Source organism: Haplochromis burtoni, unplaced genomic scaffold (assembly GCF_018398535.1).
Source record: "Haplochromis burtoni strain Fernald_Lab_line unplaced genomic scaffold, NCSU_Asbu1 Contig_9, whole genome shotgun sequence".
In the NCBI taxonomy this organism is placed as follows: Eukaryota; Metazoa; Chordata; class Actinopteri; order Cichliformes; family Cichlidae; genus Haplochromis; species Haplochromis burtoni.
Window position 1 is genome coordinate 4,716,394 of NW_024582370.1, and position 23,522 is coordinate 4,739,915.

Here is a 23,522-nt window from a genome sequence, read left to right on the forward strand (position 1 = left end):
GGACAGATATTTTTGCACTTATATATATATTCATGAGCATACCATAGAGTATAAATAGTAAATGAACTGGTACTTTCTAGTTAGTTGATCAGTCAAGTGGGGCTACTCAAGGTTTAAGTGTCTTGCCCAAGGATACTTGGGTACTTTGGATACTGACTGCCTGTGGGTTTTTTTTTTAAAATATATATTAATTACGGCGAGTTATTGCCAAAAATTGTACAATTTTGGTTTTCATCTGGTGTACTGCCCACCCTGTCACACACGTGATGTGGCTGTAACTGCGTTAAAAATAAACAGGCATTAAAATAAAATGTATAGGCACATACTGTGCAGGCATCTTTACCTGGTGACAGATGATTGGCAATTACGTCACTAATATAAGTCTTTGCAGTGACCTTGCACCCCTCTGACTGGCCATGGTTCACGCACGCTCAGTTTGATGCGTTTTATGTGGTAAATGTGACCTCAGTTATAACCCGAGGTCACGCTAATGCAGGAGCGTTACATTAAAGTGACATAAACAGACTTTTATACTTACACAACAGATGAAATACTCCATTTATCTGTGCGACACGCTACGCACCCCCACCTTTGGTCCCTTTGGTCACGTGACTTGTGGAACCAAAATGGCCGCTGTTGTATTTTGACGTATAATAGCTAGCTACTTTTCTTTTTGTTTCATTCTTGGTAGAAAACCAGCAAACAGCAGACTTTTTGGGGGAACTATATTTCGCCATCCTCCGAATATCGGTGTCGTTTTTTATCTTGAAGACAATCAAAATCCTGACACATATATTTGTTGAACGAGTTAGACTATGCATATTTAGATCTAATACAAGCTAGCTAGCTGGCTCTGGCTGGCATATTAAAGCATTAGAAAGTGAAATAGCTAGCTGTCTTAGCTGGGATGATGGAGGAGTTGAGCGCAGATGAGGTAAGGTGACAATATGAATAAACGCTTACACAGGGAATTGAAATTATTTTACGTTACTGACGTTAGAAATGTACGTTTTGCAAATTCTTCCTTTACCCCTTTTAGGGGTATTGCTGCTAGCTGAGATGCTACAAAAACTAGCTGATGAAAGAAATACATTTTCGATAAATATCTCAGTTAGCTAGAACACGGCAGTGGGTGTCACGCAGTTTAACTCAAAGGCTAATTATTCACTTCTTATATTGGGAATATAAGAAGTGAAAGAACGAGAGGCGGATTTGGGCCGTGTTCTATTTAGCTGGAGCAGCTGGGTTGCTAAATGAAAGTAGCTAACGTAATGCTACAAGCTGGAGAACACTGCTCTTATATAAAGCATCGAACATATTTCAAGATATTGTTAGCCGCTTGTAAGTGGCAGATATTTTTCGGTGTTGTGTTTTGACAGGGAGATTAGGAAGGGAAGACGTTCTTTTTACTGATATGTTTTCGCATGTCACCTCGCGGCGGTTTAGCTGACAGTCAGAAATTAGCCTGCGAGACGACTCAGCATAAAAAACACACACAGAGACCGGGCCACCATTGTGCAATCAGCCGTGGGCCGATGCATGGCCATTGAGCTGTTTATGTGAAATCGCATACAGCATACTGCAGCTTACTGTTATCATTTTCAGATGCTCGATTAGCATTCAGCAGAGTGTGCAGCAGATAATTTAGCTTTAACGTCGCTCCTCGGCCAAGCTGCGAAGATTGGTGTCCGCATCTGACTTTATTCGCGATGTTTTTCTTCAGATCTGACTTTAAAACGTATAACAAAGAAAATCTTTGCCTTTCTGGGCAATACATGCATAATTTGGTTATTCTTACAGTGTCCAGGCATTTATATACATACATATAGGTTTATTAATAACCTATTAATACATTTCAACATTATGCAGTTATGAAGAGCTACAGAGTTCTTTTAATGACCCTGTAAATCTGCTCATTCAAGATTCGCAGGAGGAGACTGGCACGATTGGCAGGAGGACAAACGTCCCAGCCTAGCACCCCTCTCAGCACACCCCTGACATCCCCACAGAGAGAGACTCCACCTGGACCCCTCCCTGGACCCTCAGGTGCTGCGCCCCAACCCGTGCCACCAGCTGCCTCTCAATCACTGGGCCTCAATGTCCACAGTGGTACCCCTGCCACATCCCCTATGGGCACCTCTGGTAAGAAATTAAAACAAGGTTCTGGGAATTTCCTATAAGGAAAAAAAAAATATTGAAAAAGGGTTTGTAACATTGAATGATTCGCAGTGTTAAAAAAATCAAAAATCCCCCAAATAAGGGTACACTGTGACAAAAAAGTGTACCCTGCTAGACACGAATGGTGAGCCCTCTAGTACAAAGGTAGAATGGAGGCTTCACTCATGCACAGGCTCTAGAAAATGCAGCAGAGATCCATGTATGGATACAGCAACCGTTTCCTGGCATTGTTTGTTGCTATGCATAGCCAGCTGCTTTAAAGGTCTTCCTTTTAGGCCCAGTGGTGCATTTCCTAAGTGATTAATAAGAAGAAAAAAATACTGGCAGTTTACAAGCCAAACCTTCTCACTAACTTATTAATGTGAATTATATCTGACATTGGTAGTGTAATCATTCAATCGCATGATTGTTGTATAACCAGGAGAGAGCTGTTAATTCCAGCCCGCTATCCGGAGTAAGAGCCTCTGTTAATCAGATTTCTCGCTACCTGTCTGCAGTAGTCAGTAAGCAACTTAAAAATTCCAATCTGAGCCTTTGCTAACCCAGACTGACTAAACAGTTGGTTCTTCCTTAAGCAACAGCTGTGACACGAATTCTCAAACTGTACATGGTTGCTTATTCATGTCATATCTTTGTGTGGTTCCCAGTGGTAAGTGTTAGAGAATGGTAGTAAAAAAGTGCCGTATTTTCAGCATTAAATGTCATCTTTGATTACAATATCAGGAAAGATTAAGACGATAAAAACTATTTTGTACAAACGTCTTGATGCATTCTCAATCATCCAGGAAAGTAAAACCCCAAAAGTTAATTCTGTTCATCTGGACGTAGCGTTTTGTGGGAGAAACGTTTCGTCACTCATCCAAGTGACTTCTTCAGTCACAGCTGACTGCAGGTTTCCCCAAATCTTATAAACAGTACATTTGCATTGATACAATGCTGTGATTGCAGCCATTCCCCAACTCTCTGTGAATGGGACTCATGGCCATTGATCAGTGGGTTTTGGTCGGTGGTTGTTGATCAATGGTCATGAGAATTTGCGTAATTATGATTAAGGAACTGACCTCCCAGCCCATTGTTCCTTCAGTGGGCTGGTTTCAGTCATTATCAGCTGAGACTGAAGAAGTCACTTGGATGAGTGACGAAACGTTTCTCCCACAAAACGCTACGTCCAGATGAACAGAATCAACTTTTGGAGTATTTTGTATAAAAACTAAACCTGAGGCATAGTTGAACAATCATTTCAAAGTCAAAGCCTTCTTTTTTAAAAACTTGTAGATATGTATATTAATATTTTCTTCATTTCTTTTTTTTTCTCTGGAAAATGTATCCATTTTTCCCCCTGACTACTGCCACAACTTTAGGGCCTTTTTGCACATCCTCTTCCTCATTTCCGCTTCTTACATTTCTTGATCTTTTCATGTCATCACACTCTGATATTATGCCAGCCATGTATAGATTTACCGTGTATGTCCTAGATTTTGGTCTACATTTACTGACATAGAAAATTAGGAGTTTCCCTTTGATCACAACATCCAGATGCGTTTGTCAGTCCACATGCAAGGCATTCGATTGGTTTATTCTTTTTGTTTCAAAATATTTTCATTGAATACATCAGAAAATAAGATTTAATGTGAAAGGTAACTCGAGGGCATTTCAAAGAGGAATCAGCCCTGTGTGCTGTGCAGTTCACTGGTAAAGGTGTCTTGTTTTCTTTCTGTACAAAGGCCAGTTGCAAGTGAAGAGTAAACATGACTGATGTTTGGTTTTAGGTGACTGTTTGACATCAATGACCTGGATCCATCATGTTTTTTGTTTCGATTTAATTTCCTCAGAGTTCTTAGTGTGCTTTTTTGACTATGTCGTTACCCTAATCGCTGTATGTTGGGACTGATTATACCTTGAAAGCAATAAAAAGATTAGAAAAATCTATAAAAAAGGAAAAGACATGATAGACTAAAATTCAACGCTGGATTTAAAGTGTACAGTATGAATCAATACAGTCAATATTTCTCATTTCTCCAAAACTTTAGTTCATCTGAGGGGTTGGTGAGTTATGTCGAACTTAAAGTCAGAGCTTTCTGCGTCACAAAAGTAGCTTTCAAACCTCTGCTCACCACATAACATGGTAGGGAGCAGGTTACATTCAGTTTCGATTTAAAGGCTTGGGGGATTTTTGTGTTTCTCTTATTTACAGTATGTAAGTGCACAAACTGTGCAACTTTCAATCAATACAGTTAATTTCACTTTGATCTGCTGACAGACTAAAGTGACTTTGTTAGGCTGTGGAAGAATAACAGCAATGTTATATTGTATGCAGTTTAAAGTCCTCACGTATGCACTCAGCATTGCAATAATTAACTCAAATTAAACGTTTTTCTTACTGCTCTGTGCACACAGACCGCTACAGCTGTGTTGAAAAACACAAGAAAAAAAAATTAAAAACAAAAGCAAATTAAAATCTTACTATTTCCATTTTATCTGAAGACAGAGGCACAAGAAACCCTCCAGAAATGTGTCAGATTTGATTCATTTTTGTCATTGTTGTTCAGAGAGATTCACTTGTGGTGTTTTGTTCTTCCAGGGGTCGCTTATGGTAGTCAGAGCAGCGAGGGTGTGAGCTCACTCTCCAGCTCCCCCTCCAACAGCCTTGAGACTCAGTCCCAGAGTTTGTCCCGATCGCAGAGCATGGATATCGACCCTGCCTCCTGTGAAAAGAGGTGAGAGCGTCTCCTGTGTCCGATTGCCCTACCCAGCTTCTGTGTTCATTCTCAAATACTCCTTATCTGTGGAATTAGATAAATATTGACACTGTGTACGATTGAGCTTGGAGTAATAGCATAGTTTGCTTGGAGATAATGGCTTATTAAGAACTGTGGTTTCTCTTTTATTCCAGCATGTCCCAGGTGGATGTGGACTCAGGGATAGAGAACATGGAGGTGGAGGACAGTGACCGCAGGGAGAAGAGAAACTTGACTGAGAAGGTAAGCAGTTAGAGTGAACATTAATCAAAAGATGTTGCCTCCTGGACTTTGACCATATCTATCAGGATATCAAGAAAGTTCTAACCGAATAAACATTAAAGGAGTGTCTGGTTGTTTGCAGATGGGTGACTTTCCACAAACGCTATTCTTGGTTTCATTTTTGTTTATATCAACTCATTCACACGTACCTCTGTTGTTTCTTGCTCAACCAGAGAGATCATGAGATAACGAGTATCCTGAGACTCAGTAATGCTTGTTCATTATGCGTGTTTGTTTTTTTTAAAATCAAGGCTTCACTATTTTTTTTCTGCATCTTAGGAAACTTCTGCAAACTCAGATGTCTCTGAAGAACAGGCCCTGCAGCTCATTTGCAAGATTCTCCGCGTATCGTGGAAGGAGCAGGATAGAGATGTCATCTTTCTCCCTTCACTGGCTGCAGAGTTTCACCAGAACCCTAAAGAAGGTAACGCCACTAAACTTTGACCATAAAAAGCTGCACACGTGGGAGGCTCGTCCGACTGTTGTTATGTTTTCTCCGGCAGTATACTCTGACTTCAAAGACCTCATCAGCCAGATCCTGATGGAAGTCTTAATGATGTCCACCCAGTCACGTGTCCACAACCCCTTCGCCAGCTTGACAGCCACCTCACAGCCAATTGCAGCAGCCAAATCCCCCGACCATCGTCTGACACTGGTGCAGCCCTCCAGCCAAGGTGGAAGCCCAATGGGCCCTAGCGCTGGATCCTTTGGAGCCAGCTCTCTGTCCAGGCAAGTGCCACGAGTCATTATTAAGCTCGCGGAGACATATCAAGGCTGTTGATTGGGCTGTTTTTTCTATTTACTTTATTATCATGCTGCCATGTTCTTCCCAGTCTTTTTCATCATGCTTTAATCATTTCTGTTTTTAAGGCTTTAAGATCATTCTTGTCTTAACAATGTTATCCACAGTCTGTATGGCTGTGGTAGTCCTCACCCAGTGGCTTTGGATGCAGCCAAGAGGACCTCCCCCTCTCTCCTCACCCCTACTACACCGTCTACCCCACAGTTCGTTGTTCCCCCCAGCCCACCTGCTTCCACTCCTCCACGGCACTCCCTCAGTGCTCCATCTGCCCCCGTGCCCATTTCCCAAAGGTATCGCCCTTACTCGGTCACCACTCCCTGGGTGGCTCCTTCCCCAACAAGCCCGAGTCACAGAGGGTTTAGTTTCCCTGGACCCTCTCCCAGCCCTGCAGGACCCTCCGTTCCCCCCAACACTCCAGTTTCTGTGCCACCACCTTCCCCCCAGTCTTTATCCTTGAGCTCACCTATGGGTCACAACCAACCCTCCTCTGCAACCTCTCCTATGGTGCCTCCTTCTCCCAGACTGAACACTCGACAGGCTGCCTTTGCTGCCAGGATGCCTCCATCTAGGTATCTAAACTGTCACCTGCATGTCAGAGTGGAGTGCAAACGCAAGCCAACATGCTAAAGCCTGAACCTTTGGTGATGTTTCTGTTCATCACTGGTTATATCTGCTCCTACATTAACTTTCCTGCATTTAGACGTTACTAGCACTTTAACATTTCTGTGGTTAAAATCTTGTGAGAAAATGAGATTTAAAAAATGCTACCTCTACCACAAAGTAACTATTTAAATTTAGGCAATTAAAAAAATTAATACATACATTTAATATTAACAGCTGTAGCTCTTTGTATAAGGTCATCATGACACAGAGCTAGCATGAGTGTGCTAAAGCGATAGAAAACTGGTTTAAAAAGAGAGAAAGTAGTCTCCATGAAAGCATGCATCTTCCCTGTGCTCCCTTTCTCATTTCCTTTTTTTGTTTGTTACTGTTCCACATTTGTCTTGATGCTTTTTCCTCCCCCCCGTTGGCTTTCTGCCTCCTCACGCTTGTGCATCATCCTCCTTTCTTCCAGTCTTTCTCTCATTTCACCTGTTTTTCTCTCGTCCTGTCAGCCCCTTTTCGTTCCTGTTTTTTGCCCTCTCTGACATATCTCAGGACAGCGATGATGAAGATTCTCAGGAGGAGCAGGAGGAGGATATTTCACAGGTTCAATTTGGGTCCAGGTACACCACTGCGTGGTGTGTGTTAATGCGCGTGTGTGTGCACGCTTGCTCAGGGATGGGCTCTGATGCATGTTCCAGCGGGTCCGGTAGGCTTGCCACTAACCGTGCACAAAGACGCCAGGCGAGATTAAAGAAGATTAAACCATGTTTAGGAGTGTTTTGGTCATCGACATTCAGAGATAAATTCCCATAACTATAAATTTTAGTACATGCAATATGGAGGTAAGTAATAACCACATTAACTCTTCTGCAAACGGCTTCAAGATGTAGAAAATCTTCAGTGCTATGAATGACTCATTAATGACTCTGCGTTTCTGTCTGTATAAGAATCCATTTTTACGTTCACATCTTCCTTTTTAAGAAGGAGAAATCACCCTTAGCTCAAAGACATGTGAGCCACTGTTTCATCATTATGTAACCCGATCAGACAACATTAGATATTTATGTATATGCGTTTTTGATTGCAAACATTGGAAGTAACACCATGAATCCCTGACTGCAGAACTTCAAGCTCTCTGGCACTGCCCTGCCTTTGATTCATAAATGGAGTATTATATCTCTAAGAAAATATTGTTGCTTACTATTTAAAACCATCATTTAGCCAGTATATGTGTATATATGTATGTGCGCAGAAATACAGAATATATTGCTCACATTAGTAAATGAAATCTACTTTGTTGATATCTTTTTTATGCTGTGGCTCACAGAAATTTGGAACAGGTTTGACCTTTGCAGCTTTAATTTGTTTCTGTTGTCTAAATCATCTTGACATTATTTTAGACTAATATGGAAATTGATTGACAGCAAGGCTTATTGTGCCGTATATACAGCTGAGAAACCCATAGAAAATCATTTTGATTCTTCTTGTTCAAATGTTTTCGCTCACACTTTGAGTCTGTCTTCATTGTAGCCTCATTTGTGTTCATTGTAGCTTATAGGATCCATATCTTCAGTAGCAAAGTTGCCTAAAAATCAAACCGTATGTGTGTTTGTTTGTTTGTTTTATTTGAGGACCATAAGTACAAACCTTAAAAAGTGTTGATGAAATAAAGTAATTTAATTGGGTACCGACATTAACATTCTCTTGCAAGGAGCTGAGAAACTGTTCCTCACAGTAGCAGAAACGGTTCATCTAATTCACATTTGAGTTCAGTTTGCTTCTTATCTTATTGAAGAAAGAAAAAAAAATCTGTAGAGCTCGACCCATATAGGACTTTTTAAGACTCATACTGGTATTTGGTGATTTAGAAACAAAATTATATCGGCCGTTTGTCTTTCTTTTGTTTCGTTTTTTTTTTGTTTGTTTTCAGGCATACAAAACATAAGCAGATTCCCTTTTTCTTACATGTAATTTGTGTGCTCTTACTGAGTTGACATGACAATACAGTTTAACACTAATCTTATTTTACCATCTGCTCTGATCACCCGGTGGTTGAATTTTGCAATGCTACCTTTAAAGTGCTTTAGTTTGTCGTCTTTCGGGACTTTTCAGGAAAGTTTGATTCTAATGCTACGTCTGTCCACACTGTGACATTTCCTGTTATTTGATGAGCCTCTCTGTCTGTGTCTAATTTTTTTTGTAGTCTTGGGGCATGTGGAGGGGGGATGTCCTGCGAATCAGCCAGCGACCGCTTCACCATTGAAACATGCAAAGAGACAGAGATGCTGAACTACCTCATTGAGCGTTTTGACAGCGTTGGCATGGAGGAGAGGAAAGCTCCCAAGGTAGATGACAATCTGTGAGACCAATAAATATCCCGACCAGGATTTATAGCAGATGATTTATTTTTCTTTCCTAAAATATTTAAGATTTGAGATCAAAATCCTAATAAGAGCTGATATATAAAGGTCTTTAATATGTTCTTCATGTTTCAATTGTTTTAAAATGCGCTGAGTATAGAAGAACAGGTTGTGCTTTGTAGACTAGCTGCAGGCATTAGGCATAGCTCGTCACATAACACTTTTTTTTTTTTTAATCACACTGCAGTCGTTCTCACTCTTCTCTCTGTGTTTCTTTCTCAGATGTGTAGCCAACCAAATGTCAGCCAGCTTCTCAGTAACATTCGCTCTCAGTGTATTTCCCATGTTGCCCTGGTCCTTCAAGGCGCTCTGACCCAGCCTCGGTAAGAAGCCATCCATTAACTCATACGATCTCTGGGTTTTTACTTCTTTTTTTTGTTTTTTTTGTTTTTAATGCTCTCACCATATTTGTGCATCTTCCATTCCTTTTCCCTCTCTGTATCCATAGCAACTAGTCATTCACCTTGTCTCCAAATGTGTGATTTATTTATTTATTTATTTGCCGTGTGTTTACTACTTTTAGGAGCCCTCTCCAACAGTCTCTGCTGGTACCTTACATGCTGTGTCGGAACCTTCCATATGGCTTTATTCAGGAGCTGGTGCGCATTACTCACCAGGAGGATGAAGTATTCAGACAGGTGACGAGCACATCCATCCATTCTTTTGGATCTGTTTATGCTTACTCAAAGCTGTGGGTTTTTTCCAAAAGAATTCTTTGCTTCCTGTGCACTATGGCTCATACTGTTTGGTACAGACCGGCTCTTTACACACACCCATAAATAATCTAGTTAACTGTAATTAATGGGGATGAATCAGTTTAAAAAGGTGGAACTATATTTTTTCATAACAGCTGGAGATGATCTCATACAGCCATATACAGTTTGTACTGGGTGATTCAACTAAGCAAACCCCAAATATCCATTTTTAATTGTCAGGTTCAGCACAGATAGAACTGGAAAGTCTGCACGATGAAGCTTTACCAGCCCAGCATGACTAAACAGACTGTACTGGGTTGAATCTTTCACGCTGTGTTTCTCTGGGTTGATTCTGCAAAGCCAGAAATGATAATTCGTTACAAAAACATCCTTGCCCTTTTTTCCCCCCAACCTATTTCTCCTGTAGATGGAGCACCTAAATTTAAACAGCTAGAAGGTGACGCCTTGACGCCTTTATTCCCCCATATTTTGTCATCTGCTTGTCCAGATGCATGAATATAAAAATGTAAAAACAGAGTGATCCCATGTTTAGGGCAGCTAGTTAAACACCCTCACGGTGATGTGTAAATACAGACCGTGTGAACGTTTCTCCAAGGTCAAAATGCACTGAAGCACTGAAGCATGCTGTTTAATGTGTTGTTGTTGTTTTTATTTAGATTTTCATCCCCATCCTCCACGGCCTGGCTCTTGCAGTCAAAGAATGTTCCTTTGACAGTGACAACTTTAAATTTCCCCTCATGGTAAGGAGACATTATCCTGGTCTTTCCTGCAGCTGCCGTATTTCTGTAGGGAATATATCATACAGCATGGGATGAAGCACGCATCCACACAACTCATTTTTAGCACAGTTCACGTGTTGGGTTGTAATCCTTTTCTGACCTGATGTCTGTTTTCGATTTTACAGGCATTAGCTGAGCTTTGTGAAATTAAGTTCGGAAAGACTCACCCGGTGTGCAATTTGGTAAGTATACAAATGGAAAGGTAAAGCTACATCGTAACACCTGAGTGTTGTTCACTGGGTCCTTATGGCTCCAATTATTATGGACATCTATTGTGAAAGCAGTTTGGTTACCCTGAGCTTATTAATAAATGTAGCTGTTGTAAATGTACTTTCCTCATACCAGGAAGGTATGAACTCTGCCTGTTGTGAGAATTTTCCTGTTACATGGAAAAAGGGCAAGAGGAAATTCCCGGGTGGAGGGGTGGGGTCTCTTAGCTCTCTTAGTGTTTGTTATCTGTCCAATAATATTCTTTACTTAGTGTTTAAGTTTTTAAAATACTGTGAAATTAATTGATGCATAATTAGCCATTTAGCTTCACTTAGGGAAAATGAGTTATGAGTTACAGTTACTGTTGATTAGTATATAATATATAAATGTATAAATCAGTGTTATAACCACACTTGACAATAACATGTATTAAATCAATGACTGTGTAATGTGCGCAGGTAACATCACTGCCTTTGTGGTGTCCCAAACCTCTGAGCCCTGGATGTGGCAGAGAGATTCAGAGACTGTCCTACCTGGGAGCCTTTTTCGGCCTCTCTGTGTTCGCTGAGGATGATGTGAGTTGTTCTCTACGATGAGTTGTACTTTGTCTGAATCTCAAATAAATCAGGAGTGTCAAACGTAAGGCCCGGGGGCCAGAATCAGCCCAACTCCAATCGGTCCGAGTGAATGGCTTAGGAAAAGGTGAAGGAGGGCATAAATTGTGGACTTCTAACTGTCTTATCAGAAGTTTCTCTACTTCTCCTACTGATGAGGACTTCCCCTGTGACCCTTCTTATTACACCATATTATTATTATTATTATCTAATTAAGTAAAGGATAAACTATGGGAAGTAACGCAAACCTCATATTAAAAAAAAACAGAACAAAACTGAAAAGTGCCAACCATTTCGATGACAAAAGGCTTTGTTTTTTTGCCTTTTTTTTTCTTTCTTTCTTTCTGTTTTTTTTAGACAAAAGTTGGAGACAAATACTTCTCCGGCCCGGCCATCACCATGGAGAACACACGAGTCGTCAGCCAGTCACTGCAGCACTACCTGGAGTCTGCAAGGGTAAAGTCTCTATTTCATGTTTTTATTTTTTATTTTTAATAGTTGTTTTTTCCAGCAGTGTGGAATGATGTTGTTTATTGATTTATTTTTTTAAAATCAGGGTGACATGTTCAAAGTTCTCCACAACATCCTGCTAAACAGTGAAACGCGGGAGTTGGCTCTTAATTACATGGCAGCTCTAGTCAACTACAATGTGAAGAAAGCCCAGATGCAGGTAAAGTTGTATGTTTTACAAATTGATGTTTTTCATATTACTAGATTCAGACCATAAGGAACAAACCTGATTAAAAGTATATTAATTTTAGAAGTCATTCTTGATATTATTTAATCTTCGGGGGCAGGCGTTTACTGTGTGTTTATAAAGATTTTAATAAAAAAACAAACAAACCCCACATTCTCCTCTCTTCCAGACTGATGACAAGCTGGTTTCGACAGACGGTTTCATGCTCAACTTCTTATGGGTGCTGCAACAGCTGAGCATGAAGATCAAGTTAGAGACAGTGGATCCCTACTATATTTTCCATCCACGGTGTCGCCTTGTCGTCAGTCTTGAGGAAACGCGTCTCAAAGCCACCATGGACGAGCTCAAGGCCTGGCTGTCTGAACTACGTAAGCTGGCATAACCAGAAATGCTCACATACATATGATCATTTCAGTAAATCTAAGTGGACCACATAGGTTTTAAAGAGGGCGGTCGTTAAAGATAAATATCACTTGCATGTGAACTCGTAATTCTGCAGTTCTCATGAACTAATCCTAAGCATATCAGAGCCGCGGTTTTGTTTTGGGGTATTTTTAACTAATCTAATTGGTTAAAAGAGTCACTTGTAGAGACTAAAGCTGATATTTGTGTCCTTATAACCATAAATTTCATCTGTGAATATCTACAGATAAAGACCCCGCCAAGTTCACGGAACCCAAATTTCCTACCGAGTGTTTCTTTTTGACGCTTCACACCCACCACTTATCCATCCTGCCTGGCTGCCGGCGCTACATCCGGAGATTACGAGCCATCCGCGAACTCAACAGGTACACGCTCGCACATCTACACAGACAATCATATCGCGTTAAGTGTATGCGTGTGTATTAATACTGCTATTTTTATCTTTTAGGACTGTAGAGGAGCTCAAAAACAGTGAGAGCCAGTGGAAAGATTCTCCCCTGGCGAGTCGACACAGAGAGATGCTCAAACGCTGCAAAACTCAGCTTAAGGTCAGTGTTACGTACTTGTAGATGGAGCCACTGTCTTAATTAATTTAATGATCAAACATCAAGGACCAATTTAAATGTAGAGATGTGAAAATGCTCTCAGCATTTCTTGGTTGGGTATATTTGGAAGACACGCGTGGCTGATTTTGGCACGGAGCATGTTTACAGACGAGTGATTGTTACTGTGTGTGACAGAAACTGGTGCGAGCCAAAGCTTGTGCTGATGTGGGCCTTCTGGATGAGAACCTGCTCCGCAGATGTCTGCAGTTTTACAGCACAGTCATCCAGCTCATTCTTCGCATGGTGGACCCCACCTACCCCAAGTTAGTCACCTCTCCTCTGACGCACCATGTTGCCATTTGTTTTGATATCGATGTCAGAGGAACAGCTGTGGCATCACACAGTTTGTCTGTTTTTTTCCCAAGAATTTTAATTTTTTTGCTTCACTTCAGTTTATTATTAAATCAAGAAGTAATATGTTTGTTTTTCCCTCCCTTGCGCAGCATTAACCTGCCTCTGAACCCCGAGATTCCCAAAAGCTTTGCCGCTCTGCCCGAGTTTTACATTGAAGATGTGGCAGAGTTTCTGCTTTTTGTTGTGCAGTAAGTCCTCTGCTCTCTGCTCATCTATCACGTTTTAATGACTGTCCTGTGCAGGGCAGTAATAAAATGTTAACAGGAAGGAACGATGAGGGGGAAAATACAGATATTAAATGCTTAACAGGTCTATAAATGTGTATATACATGTATAAATCCATAATTCCCAGTGAACTTTGTGAGGAAAAATTAAATCCAAATAAGGGATTTGTGAACTGCTATCTCCTCTTTTCTCCCAGGTACTCACCCCAGGTTTTATATGAGCCATGTGTCCAGGACATTGTCACCTTCTTGGTGGTGTTCATCTGCAGTCAGAACTACATCAGGAACCCCTACCTTATCGCCAAGTTGGTGGAGGTGCTGTTCGTCACCAACCCCGCTGTTCAGCCTCGTACTCAGCGATTCTCTGAAATGATGGAGAACCACCCGTTGTCCGTCAAACACCTGGTCCCTGCTCTCATGAAGTTTTACACTGGTGAGCTTTATGTTGTGCTGCAGCTCTCTGCTGATGTTGTGCTCGGTAGAATAAAAATCCAACTGGCACGTGTTTATTCTTTACTACAAGTTGTGATCTTTTCAAGCAAAAAGTTCACTAAAATCTTTCCCTCCTCTGGTCAGATGTTGAGCATACCGGTGCTACCAGTGAGTTTTACGATAAGTTCACTATACGGTACCATATCAGCACGATCTTCAAGAGCCTCTGGCAAAACATTGCCCACCATGGAACCTTCATGGAGGAGTTCAAGTGAGTTTGCTATTGACAAAAACAGCAGTTGCAATGTTTAATTTAATTTTTTTTCTCCTTATTTTAAAGAAATTGTGGTTTAGAGTGTGTGGCTGTATGACTTTTCCAGCCTCACATCCTCTTCTGTCTCCTTTTGTCCTTCTTTCACACCAGCTCTGGCAAGCAGTTTGTGCGCTACATCAACATGCTGATTAATGACACCACCTTCTTGTTAGATGAGAGCCTTGAATCCCTGAAGCGCATTCATGAAGTTCAAGAGGAGATGAAGAATAAAGAGCAGTGGGAGCAGCTGCCAAGGGTCAGTGCTCAGTTTTTTTAGGACCCTATATTTGTTTATCAGTTTTTAACAGAGTCTAGCAAAGACAAAAATGTCAGAGGTCATGTTTTATCAGATTATCGCTTCATTCACAGTTGTGCTGAGCTGTGAAGACAGGCAGAAGGTTACTGCCATTGTGTAGGGTAACTTATTTATTATTTTGTCTTTTTTTTGTTGTTGTTGTTTTTTGGGGGGGTTGTACAAATTTTCAGGAGCAGCAGCAGAGTCGTCAGTCCCAGCTGACTCAGGATGAGCGGGTGTCCCGCTCCTATCTGGCCCTGGCTACCGAAACAGTTGAAATGTTCCACATCCTCACCAAGCAGGTCCAGAAGCCTTTCCTAAGGCCTGTGAGTGTCACTGTTACCAATGAACACGTGATGTATTCTAGAGATTTATTCTCAGTTATACAAGTAATATAAAGGAAGCATTATTTGCCATTTTCCTCCAGGCATAGCATAGAATAGGTACGTTGTCATTCAAACATACACCAGTTAGTGCACGTTAGAACAAAATGTCGGTCCATTGACTCGACATTGGACTAATGTATGCATCCATCCACCCATCCATGCATCCATCCATCTTCCCTTTTCCACAGCAATAAAACAGCAAAAAACAATGTATATCATTATTCCAGACATAATGCACTGCCATGAATATACAGTAATGTGAAACAGTCCAGGGACAGTTTCAGAATGTACCTTGTTTATGTATAAGAGGGGTGTGGGGGTTATGGAGAGTTCAACAGTCCGTCTTGGGCAATGAAACTATTGGAGAATCTATAGATGTGCTTTTCTAAACAGTGGCTCCTTCTTCACACAGGAGCTGGGGCCTCGTTTAGCTGCCATGCTGAACTTTAACCTCCAGCAGCTGTGCGGGCCCAAATGTCGGGACCTGAAGGTGGAAAACCCAGAGAAGTATGGCTTTGAGCCCAAGAAACTCCTAGACCAGCTGACAGACATCTACCTGCAGCTAGACTGTGCTCGCTTTGCTAAAGCTATAGCAGATGACCAGGTTGGCACTGACGGGAGAGGGGGGGAAATTTGATGTCCGGTCTACATTTAGTTATCCTGAATCATCTGTCGTGACTTTATTGCCAGTTAGCATGAATTCTCTACTTCACGTGGAGAATATAGTGTGTGTATATATATATATAATTCCTGATTTGTTGAGAGAACAAAGAGAACATTCTGAATGATGAAGCCACATTATTACACATTATTGTTGTCAGAGATTTACATCAGAACATATATGTATGAAATGCAGCAGTTGCTTGTTGTGTGCATTATCAAAATCTGTGTAAGTTTGAAGACATGACTTAAATTTCAAATCTGTGATGTGATGACAGTAAGGTACTGAAGACTGACCTCAGGGACTTGTTGCTCTTTGCAGAGGTCATACAGCCGTGAACTCTTTGAGGAGGTGATCTCAAAGATGAGGAAGGCTGGCATTAAGTCCTCAATTGCTATTGAGAAATTCAAGCTGCTATCGGAGAAGGTGGAGGAAATAGTCGCCAAGAACTCCCAGTCTGAAATGGACTACAGCGATGCACCGGATGAGTTCAAAGGTGTGTGAAAGACTGTGTTTAAACAGCACAACTAGAACTTTTGAATCTGGTTATGCAGCAATGGTAAAGCGAATCATCTTTCCCACAGCTGGTTTAATAACATCTCACTCTGACATGTGCTGTATCGTTAAATTAATCTATCTAGATCACTTCAGAGTAATGTATTGAGATCCTCAAATAACATCCATATAAAAATAATGGGTCACATTGCGCTGCTTCTGAAAGCATCATATTAAATATCTTTCTAGGTCTTCAAATGCAGTTTTTAAATAATATTGTCATTGTGTAAAAGACTGACCTGTGACCTCGGGTCAGTCAATGACAGACGGGATCTTTAACGGCCTCTTCTGCTATTGAATTCCAGACATGTGTGGTGGATTTTGAAGCTCACACTGGTCATCTAGACAGCTTAGTGCAAGGCTATCGAGTAACCACAGACTTAATATAATCTAGAAAGAGTATGTGGTCTGCGTGCCTCCTTTGATTGTCAGATATGCCAGCTAGCCCACCACAGTTGATGGGAGTGTGCCATACAGGAGACTTGAGTATCAGCTGTCTGTGTAGATGAAATCTCCCATGACAGGTTTTATTTTTGTAGCACCGGAGTCCTACTGTAACAACCTTGTGACATTTCAACACAGAGCCCCACGCCACCAAACGCTCTGTATCGGACTTCATGGGAAATTTTGTTTACTAGTGTTTTGATAGGTGCATCAATATTGTGGTCATATAAAACATTTTTTGGACATGTGACAGGCTCCTACACAAACCAACATGGGCACACATGTATGTCACTTGCTGATTACATTTATTTATTTATTGTTTTTACGCTTAACCAAATAAGTTTAATTTTAATATTTTTGCTTTTAATGTTGTAATACTGGTCCCTCTCCTTGTCCAATCAGGGCGCCAGTGCTGCTGGTGATGAATCAGATTTTTAGTGTAGCATCTCGCTTGTAATTTTCTGTAAAATCTGTTTGTGGCTGTGTTACAACAGACCCTCTGATGGACACGCTGATGACCGACCCTGTGATGCTGCCTTCGGGGAACATCATGGACAGATCCATCATCTTACGCCACCTGCTCAACTCCCCCACTGATCCCTTCAACAGGCAGCCACTCACAGAGAACATGCTGGAGTCAGGTAACCCCACCATTTATCCTTTTACTTTATTTATTTTAAACAGATAATGTAAATAAGTGTTGCTGTTTAAGGTACGCAAGATAATGCACTTATAGCTGGAGGCGAGGCTAATAATTTCAGGATGACTAAATGTCACAATGTTAATTCCACAGTGCCTGAACTGAAGGAGAGGATCCACACCTGGATGAGGGAGAAACAGGGTGGACGGGGTGTCTAAGGACTACGCCACTGATGTCTGGCTAATCATCATTAAGGGATCGGTCCAAATCACCTGAATTCAGCATCACTACTACCAATGAGAACAAAAAAACAAACATTTTGAATGGAGAGGAAAAAAAGGAGACTTGATTTGATAATTTTTTTTCTTTTATTTCTTTTTTTTTTTCTTTTTTTTTTTGCATTTACCCTTTTTGTCTCAAACCATTATCATGGTTCTAAAACAAAACATAATAAAGCTAAGACTTTTAAGTTTTTCTCATGAGTTTGTGTATATATATATATACATATATATATAAAAAATATATATATCAAAGTATATACATTAATTTAACAATAGTGCATTATAACGCTGCAGAAACCATTACCAACAGGTTTACCTGCGAGGTGCATACAGTCTCTTCATTGATCACCTTCCTTTATGGTTCTCATTTTGTTTGGTATTACGGAGTCTAGTTGGGTTCTGATAAAACTGTTAGCCTCAAGTTTTCTTTATCAAGACTTGTGACGGTAATGAGTTAGAGTCCACGTAATGTTTAATGGTGTCCCAGAGATAACTTATGCACAGTTTGTGCTTGTAGAAGAGGTTCAGGATTGGGAATACCCTAAACTAATCCTCAGTGTCAGCTTTTGTTTTGAGTAAAGTAGGAAGATGAGCTGTGGCTCACAATGATAAAGTGTGCCCAAATTTTCCTTCTCGGTCACGTTTTCCCCGCTGACTTTGATAGATTGAATTTACGTGTGTGTGTGTGTGTGTGTGTGTGTGTGTGTGTGTGTGTGTGTGTGTGTGTGTGTGTGCACGGCCTTAAGTCAAGAACCTCCTGAGCGCCACGTGGACATGTAATCCCCATTTTAGGTCTAGTGGAAGGACCGTGAGAATGTAGCATGATCACCTGAAGCACCATCCTAGGAGCACACCATTAAGTCATCTCACCTTAAAATGGTCTCTTTCAAATAGCACTGTACCTAACTTGACCTTGCTGACCTTAACTGTACAGGAAATTATTTCCTTTAACCACATACCTGTTTTGGAAGCTAGGATTTTGAACTCGAATAAATGATGATGCACATTATTTCACAACTGGTCACCATTTTTTTTCCCCCTTCAGACTGATGTCTTAGTGGCTTTGTTTAGTATCTTTTTTTTAATTTTTATTTAAGTTTAGTGTAAGTAAAGAAAACAAAGACGCCCATGACAAGATACAAAATAACAGATCAGTTGCATTTTATTTATACAGTGCCAAATTAAAACTGTTGCCTCAAGAAGCTTTTATATTATAAGGTGAAGACCAGGAGGAGGCAGGACAAAAGACACATTGGAACAGAGAGACAAAACAACTATATAAATAGCAAAAAAAAAAAAAAGCTGGATGTGGCAAATATAATGCAAACCTGTTTTCATTTTGTGTCAGCAAAGGTAACTTCCAGTTCTAGGGAACATAAAAGTTGCAATCTTTTTTTGGAATGTGAATAGGTTAGTCATTGTTCTCAATTAAACTTGGCAACAGTCCAGTATTTACTGGCAAGGACACCTGTTAAACTTTTAACTCCAAGTTCATTCCAAAAAGAAACCGCAAGTGCAAAAATATCACAGGAAAGTAAATTGCTTTCAATCAAACCTGCCTCTTAATGGTTCTGCCAGAGGTTCCCTCCTGTTAAAAGGAAGTTTTTCCTTCCCCTTGTCTCCATGTGCTTGCTCGAAGGGGGTTGTCTGATTGTTGAGGTTCATTCTGTATTATTGTATGGTCTTTACAATAAAAAAGCGCCTTGAGGCAACTGCCATAGTCATTTGGTGCTAAATGAGTAAAATTTAATTGAACTGCAGGAAATGTATTTGCTCATTTTATTTTGTTTTATGGTCATTGACATCTCTTGTGCCTGCTTTAAGGCAATATTATAATTATAAAATTATATTAGCAAAAATATAAATAATTTGGTTTATAAATTCGTGATGCACGGAAAAGTTACATCGCTAGGCGGCGATCTTTGCGGTAACCCACGGTGCTGCGGGTAGCAGTAATGAGAAATCCTGCAGTGTTGTGGCGTCACGGGCGAAAAAAAGGGAGCGACACCCCACCTATTCCCTCCCCCTTCGCGACCCCGAGTCACGCCATAGGCTCTTCGCCGCATTAGTCGCCGCTCTCTGTTTGCTCATTGGCCCGCCAGCCTGTCCGTGAGCGCGCTGATAGGGAGTTGACGTAATCTCTTCGGTAAATCGAGACAATCTACCAATTCTTCTTCTCGCTAGTGTGCAGATAGGCGTCCGCCGTTCATCTGTAAGGAAGACTAAAGTAGTCAACGAAGTGGCCGTTTCCAAATACAAATCCTTCCACCGGAGGATACCGCTATAATGGGTCTTTTTCACGGAAATGGACTTTATAGCAGTTTCCTTGCGCACAGATTCTGATAGAAACAACACATTTTGACGCCTGCTAGCTAGCGTTAGTTCTCGCCACTGTCCGGTGGTTTTGGTTTTGTCTTTTGCAAGAGTCTCCAAGCGTAAGTATATATTTTTTAAAATAATATATTTATATTTTGGGGGACTGTTGTGCACTGGGTTGTTATTACAGTTTAGTTTCAACGATGGATAGGGAGCAGTTGTCTGTGTCAACTAATACATGTCCGGTGGTCAGTGGACCTCTACGTGGCCATGGTTGCGATAACACAAAAGAATTAAACATATATATGCACTTAATTGTTACAGTATATAGAATAATTTGTTTATAGGTTTAGTTGATTATAGTTGGATAGCTGTTTCCGTTAGACTGTAGGTCGTAAATATTGAAGTCGGAGCCAATAACATTTAACGGGTTAAAGCTAGCTTAAAATAGAAAATATAATTGCTACTGTTGAAAGCTTCGCCTCTGGTAGGATTTAACGTCAAAACGCCTTTAACGCTGCCGGATAGGGTAAATGTGAACAATGTATCCAGTCTGGGCTGCTAAAATAAGCATGCAACTCCTCCCTTGCACTATTCCCCAACATGCAGCGGCGGAGGATTAGCCTACTTCCTAATATCAGCGAATGTGATTTATTTAAAAGGGGGAAATTTAAGCTCTTCGTCTACACAAAACGAACATTGTCAGATGCAACAGACAGGCCCTCGGTTAGCTGTCCCGCTGTAGCTCACGCCAAATAGGGGAGATAGGATTTCATGGGCGTATGCTTCGGCAAGTATGGCTGACTGCAAGTACATGGAAAAACATAGGATATTTAGGCTGTGTAGTCACCGGGTGCGGACTGTAAAAACGATGGAAAGTTGTGTGGTATTTTAACGCCACGTTATTTTATCCATGCAACAATCGTGATTTGTGATCTTCGTGTTTTGTTTTCGGCTAAAGCGCATTTCACGTAAACTGTGGGTTTATGATATAAATATAAAGGCTTACATCCTCTGTTTGATTTGCTAAATGTATGATCGGCTGCTGTTTACAAAATATTAAAGGCTTCATCGGGTTTGGTCGGCCATATTTGTTGTAGGCTGTTATGACTGAAAATTGGGAGGGGGTGGACTTTCATTGTGTTTGATTTACATTTAGTGAAAACAGGCTCTGCTCCTTTTCACTATAGCACTTTTGTTTTATTTTTAAAGAAGGAAGCAAACATTGTCTGGCTTCCCTGCATCACTTATTGTTTTAACTGAGGAGATGCACATTGGTTTTTCTGTTTCCTTTAGGAGGGATATACACAAGGGATCTTACAGGGAGACGGACTTAAACTGCAAACATGTCTGGGGCTTCTGTGAAAGTCGCTGTTCGAGTTCGACCCTTCAACTCGAGGGAGATCAGCAAGGAGTCAAAATGTATCATTCAGATGCAAGGCAACACTACAAGTAAGTGGCCTACTGGCATGCATGCAAGACCACCAAGACAAACTGGAGGGGGGAAAAAGCATCTTGATTTTATGCAGGTCCAGTCTGCAGGAACACTTCGGTGGACCATGCATGCTCCTGCATGTTCTTCCTTCAGGCGTCTTAGCAGAGAACAGTAGAATGAGCAAACTGAATAGTGGACGGTTGGGGACGAGCAGCCTGAAAGAGAATAAAAGGCTTACAGAGTGAAATTCCTCCTCCTCTGGAGGGGTGTGCATGCCAGAGGAGATTCTGTGTGAGAAACGCTTAGTTGGTTCACGCTGGGAGACCCAGGGGTCGTCCCACAGCGTGGCCTGCCAGCACCCCCAGTTCAGCTAGGCTTTATCACACGGCCACTGTTTTTCTTTAATGGATGTGTGTGCTGCTTTATAGTTTATGGTTGCGTTATCTCTTGAGTGTACACAAACAATTTGTGAACAGGTTGTTGGATGCATATAAAACACGATTGGCAGTTAATTATTTACAAGATTTGCATCCCTATTTGAACCACAGTGATTGAGATAGAGATCCAATGTGTATATGTGTCGTTCTGGCTGCTATTACAACCAAATTTCCACTTGTGGGACAATTAAAGGATTATTCTATTCTATTCTATTCAAAGTCTGACAGGTTAAGTAAAAATATACATATTTATAACTTTTCTCATGTTGCACTAATCTGTGATTGAGGCATAGGGAAGGATGTTAAGACCATCTAAGATTTATTATGTGATAGTGCTCTTATTTACTGTAAAGCATGCTTGTCGACAGTGTTATATGATAAGCAATAGCAGAGCAAGACGAGAAAACCTGAACGTGGTTTGCAGTCATGTGATTCAACCTGCTTACTTGTGAGTCATCCGTTACTGTGAAGCACTAGCTGCCTCCTTACTCATGACTCTGTCGTGTGTGCTTCATTCCAGCTGAGCACAAGCTCCACGACATTAGCGTGGAAGCATTTATTAACCCGCAGTAACGAGACAGCATGTGGAAACAGAAACATGCTCTACCAGCAGGCTCTCGAGTTTTGTCTGTCAGTCTTATATCACCCTCATTAGACTAAGCTTATATGAATCTTCCATAAGATCAAGTGTCCCTACCAGTTATGGCTCACTTGTCCTTTATCTCTCACACTCTACCAAAGAGAAGCTTTGTGTCAAATCCCTAGTAGTTTTACTCTATATCCTTGGGTTTTCATTATGCCAATGTCACCCGAAGGAGCTGGAGGGTGACTTGTGGTTTGTAGCAGAGCTGCAGTGGAATATGCAGCGTTTTGTAGGGGGGTTAGTGAGTGTGTGTGAGCAAGCGAGGGAGAGGAGTAGGCTGCGGTACTGCCTACTCTGCCTCCTTTCACATGGGCAGATTGCAGAGCAGAAAGGGAGGCTGGCAGGCGGCCATACTCTCCCTTCGTCAGGACTTCATTGCAGATGGTATGCTGAGAATGCGCTGTCTTATTTGGATGCCGACAGTCCGAATCTTACCTGATGGCTCAGACACGCACAGGATCATACTGAGACTTTTTTTTGTTGTTGTGGTCGTTGTATTCCCCCAGACTTTCTAAAAGCCATTGTGTATTTTTACTCTAACAAAATGAAATAGACACAGCATTGCCATTTGAACAGTATTTTAATAATCAAGATTTTTATGGTATGTTTTTAACAAGATAAATAGATAGAATTAGTCACATGAGTGTTACATTTACCAAGGAGTTTTTATTTGTCATCCTAGTGTTTTCTTTCTAAGTGATATGTTCAGCATCCATCTGTGTAAATGTCTAATTTTGCATCATTGAAAAACAAAAATCTAAACATGACTCATCCCAAGTTTACCCAAGTTGTTTGACACCCAAACAGCTTTGGGTATCAAAAACCCAACAACGTAGCCTTTCCAGAAGGCGTGGAAGGTGGCTACGAAACGGTTGGTGTCTGACGTGGTGAAACAACAGCATCTAGAGAAACTTCTAAAATCCATGCTACTGGAAATTCCCTTAAAAAAAAATCTCTGGTCAGTATGTTATGTTTTTGCCTGTGTAGGATAAGCTGTGATGTAGCACTAGCCAGTCAGTGTGTGCGCGCAGTATGG

The 23,522-nt window shown here is 41.0% G+C and overlaps 1 protein-coding gene across 1 annotated transcript; it reads left to right on the forward strand.

Annotated features, from left to right (window-relative positions):
* Window positions 1-598: 598 nt before the first annotated feature.
* On the forward strand, window positions 599-18,664 carry ube4b (ubiquitination factor E4B, UFD2 homolog (S. cerevisiae)). The gene is made up of 27 exons (XM_005914958.3): window positions 599-934; window positions 1,923-2,142; window positions 4,760-4,895; window positions 5,072-5,159; window positions 5,478-5,622; window positions 5,702-5,927; window positions 8,810-8,951; window positions 9,249-9,349; window positions 9,550-9,664; window positions 10,399-10,482; window positions 10,647-10,703; window positions 11,190-11,306; window positions 11,703-11,801; window positions 11,902-12,015; window positions 12,212-12,410; window positions 12,692-12,830; window positions 12,914-13,013; window positions 13,206-13,333; window positions 13,514-13,612; window positions 13,846-14,081; window positions 14,225-14,351; window positions 14,505-14,649; window positions 14,880-15,014; window positions 15,487-15,678; window positions 16,057-16,231; window positions 17,229-17,375; window positions 17,528-18,664. Exons 1-27 carry the CDS (start codon window positions 908-910, stop codon window positions 17,590-17,592), a joined length of 3,558 nt encoding a protein of 1,185 aa, XP_005915020.1. The 5' UTR covers window positions 599-907; the 3' UTR covers window positions 17,593-18,664.
* The last annotated feature ends 4,858 nt before the right edge of the window (window positions 18,665-23,522 follow it).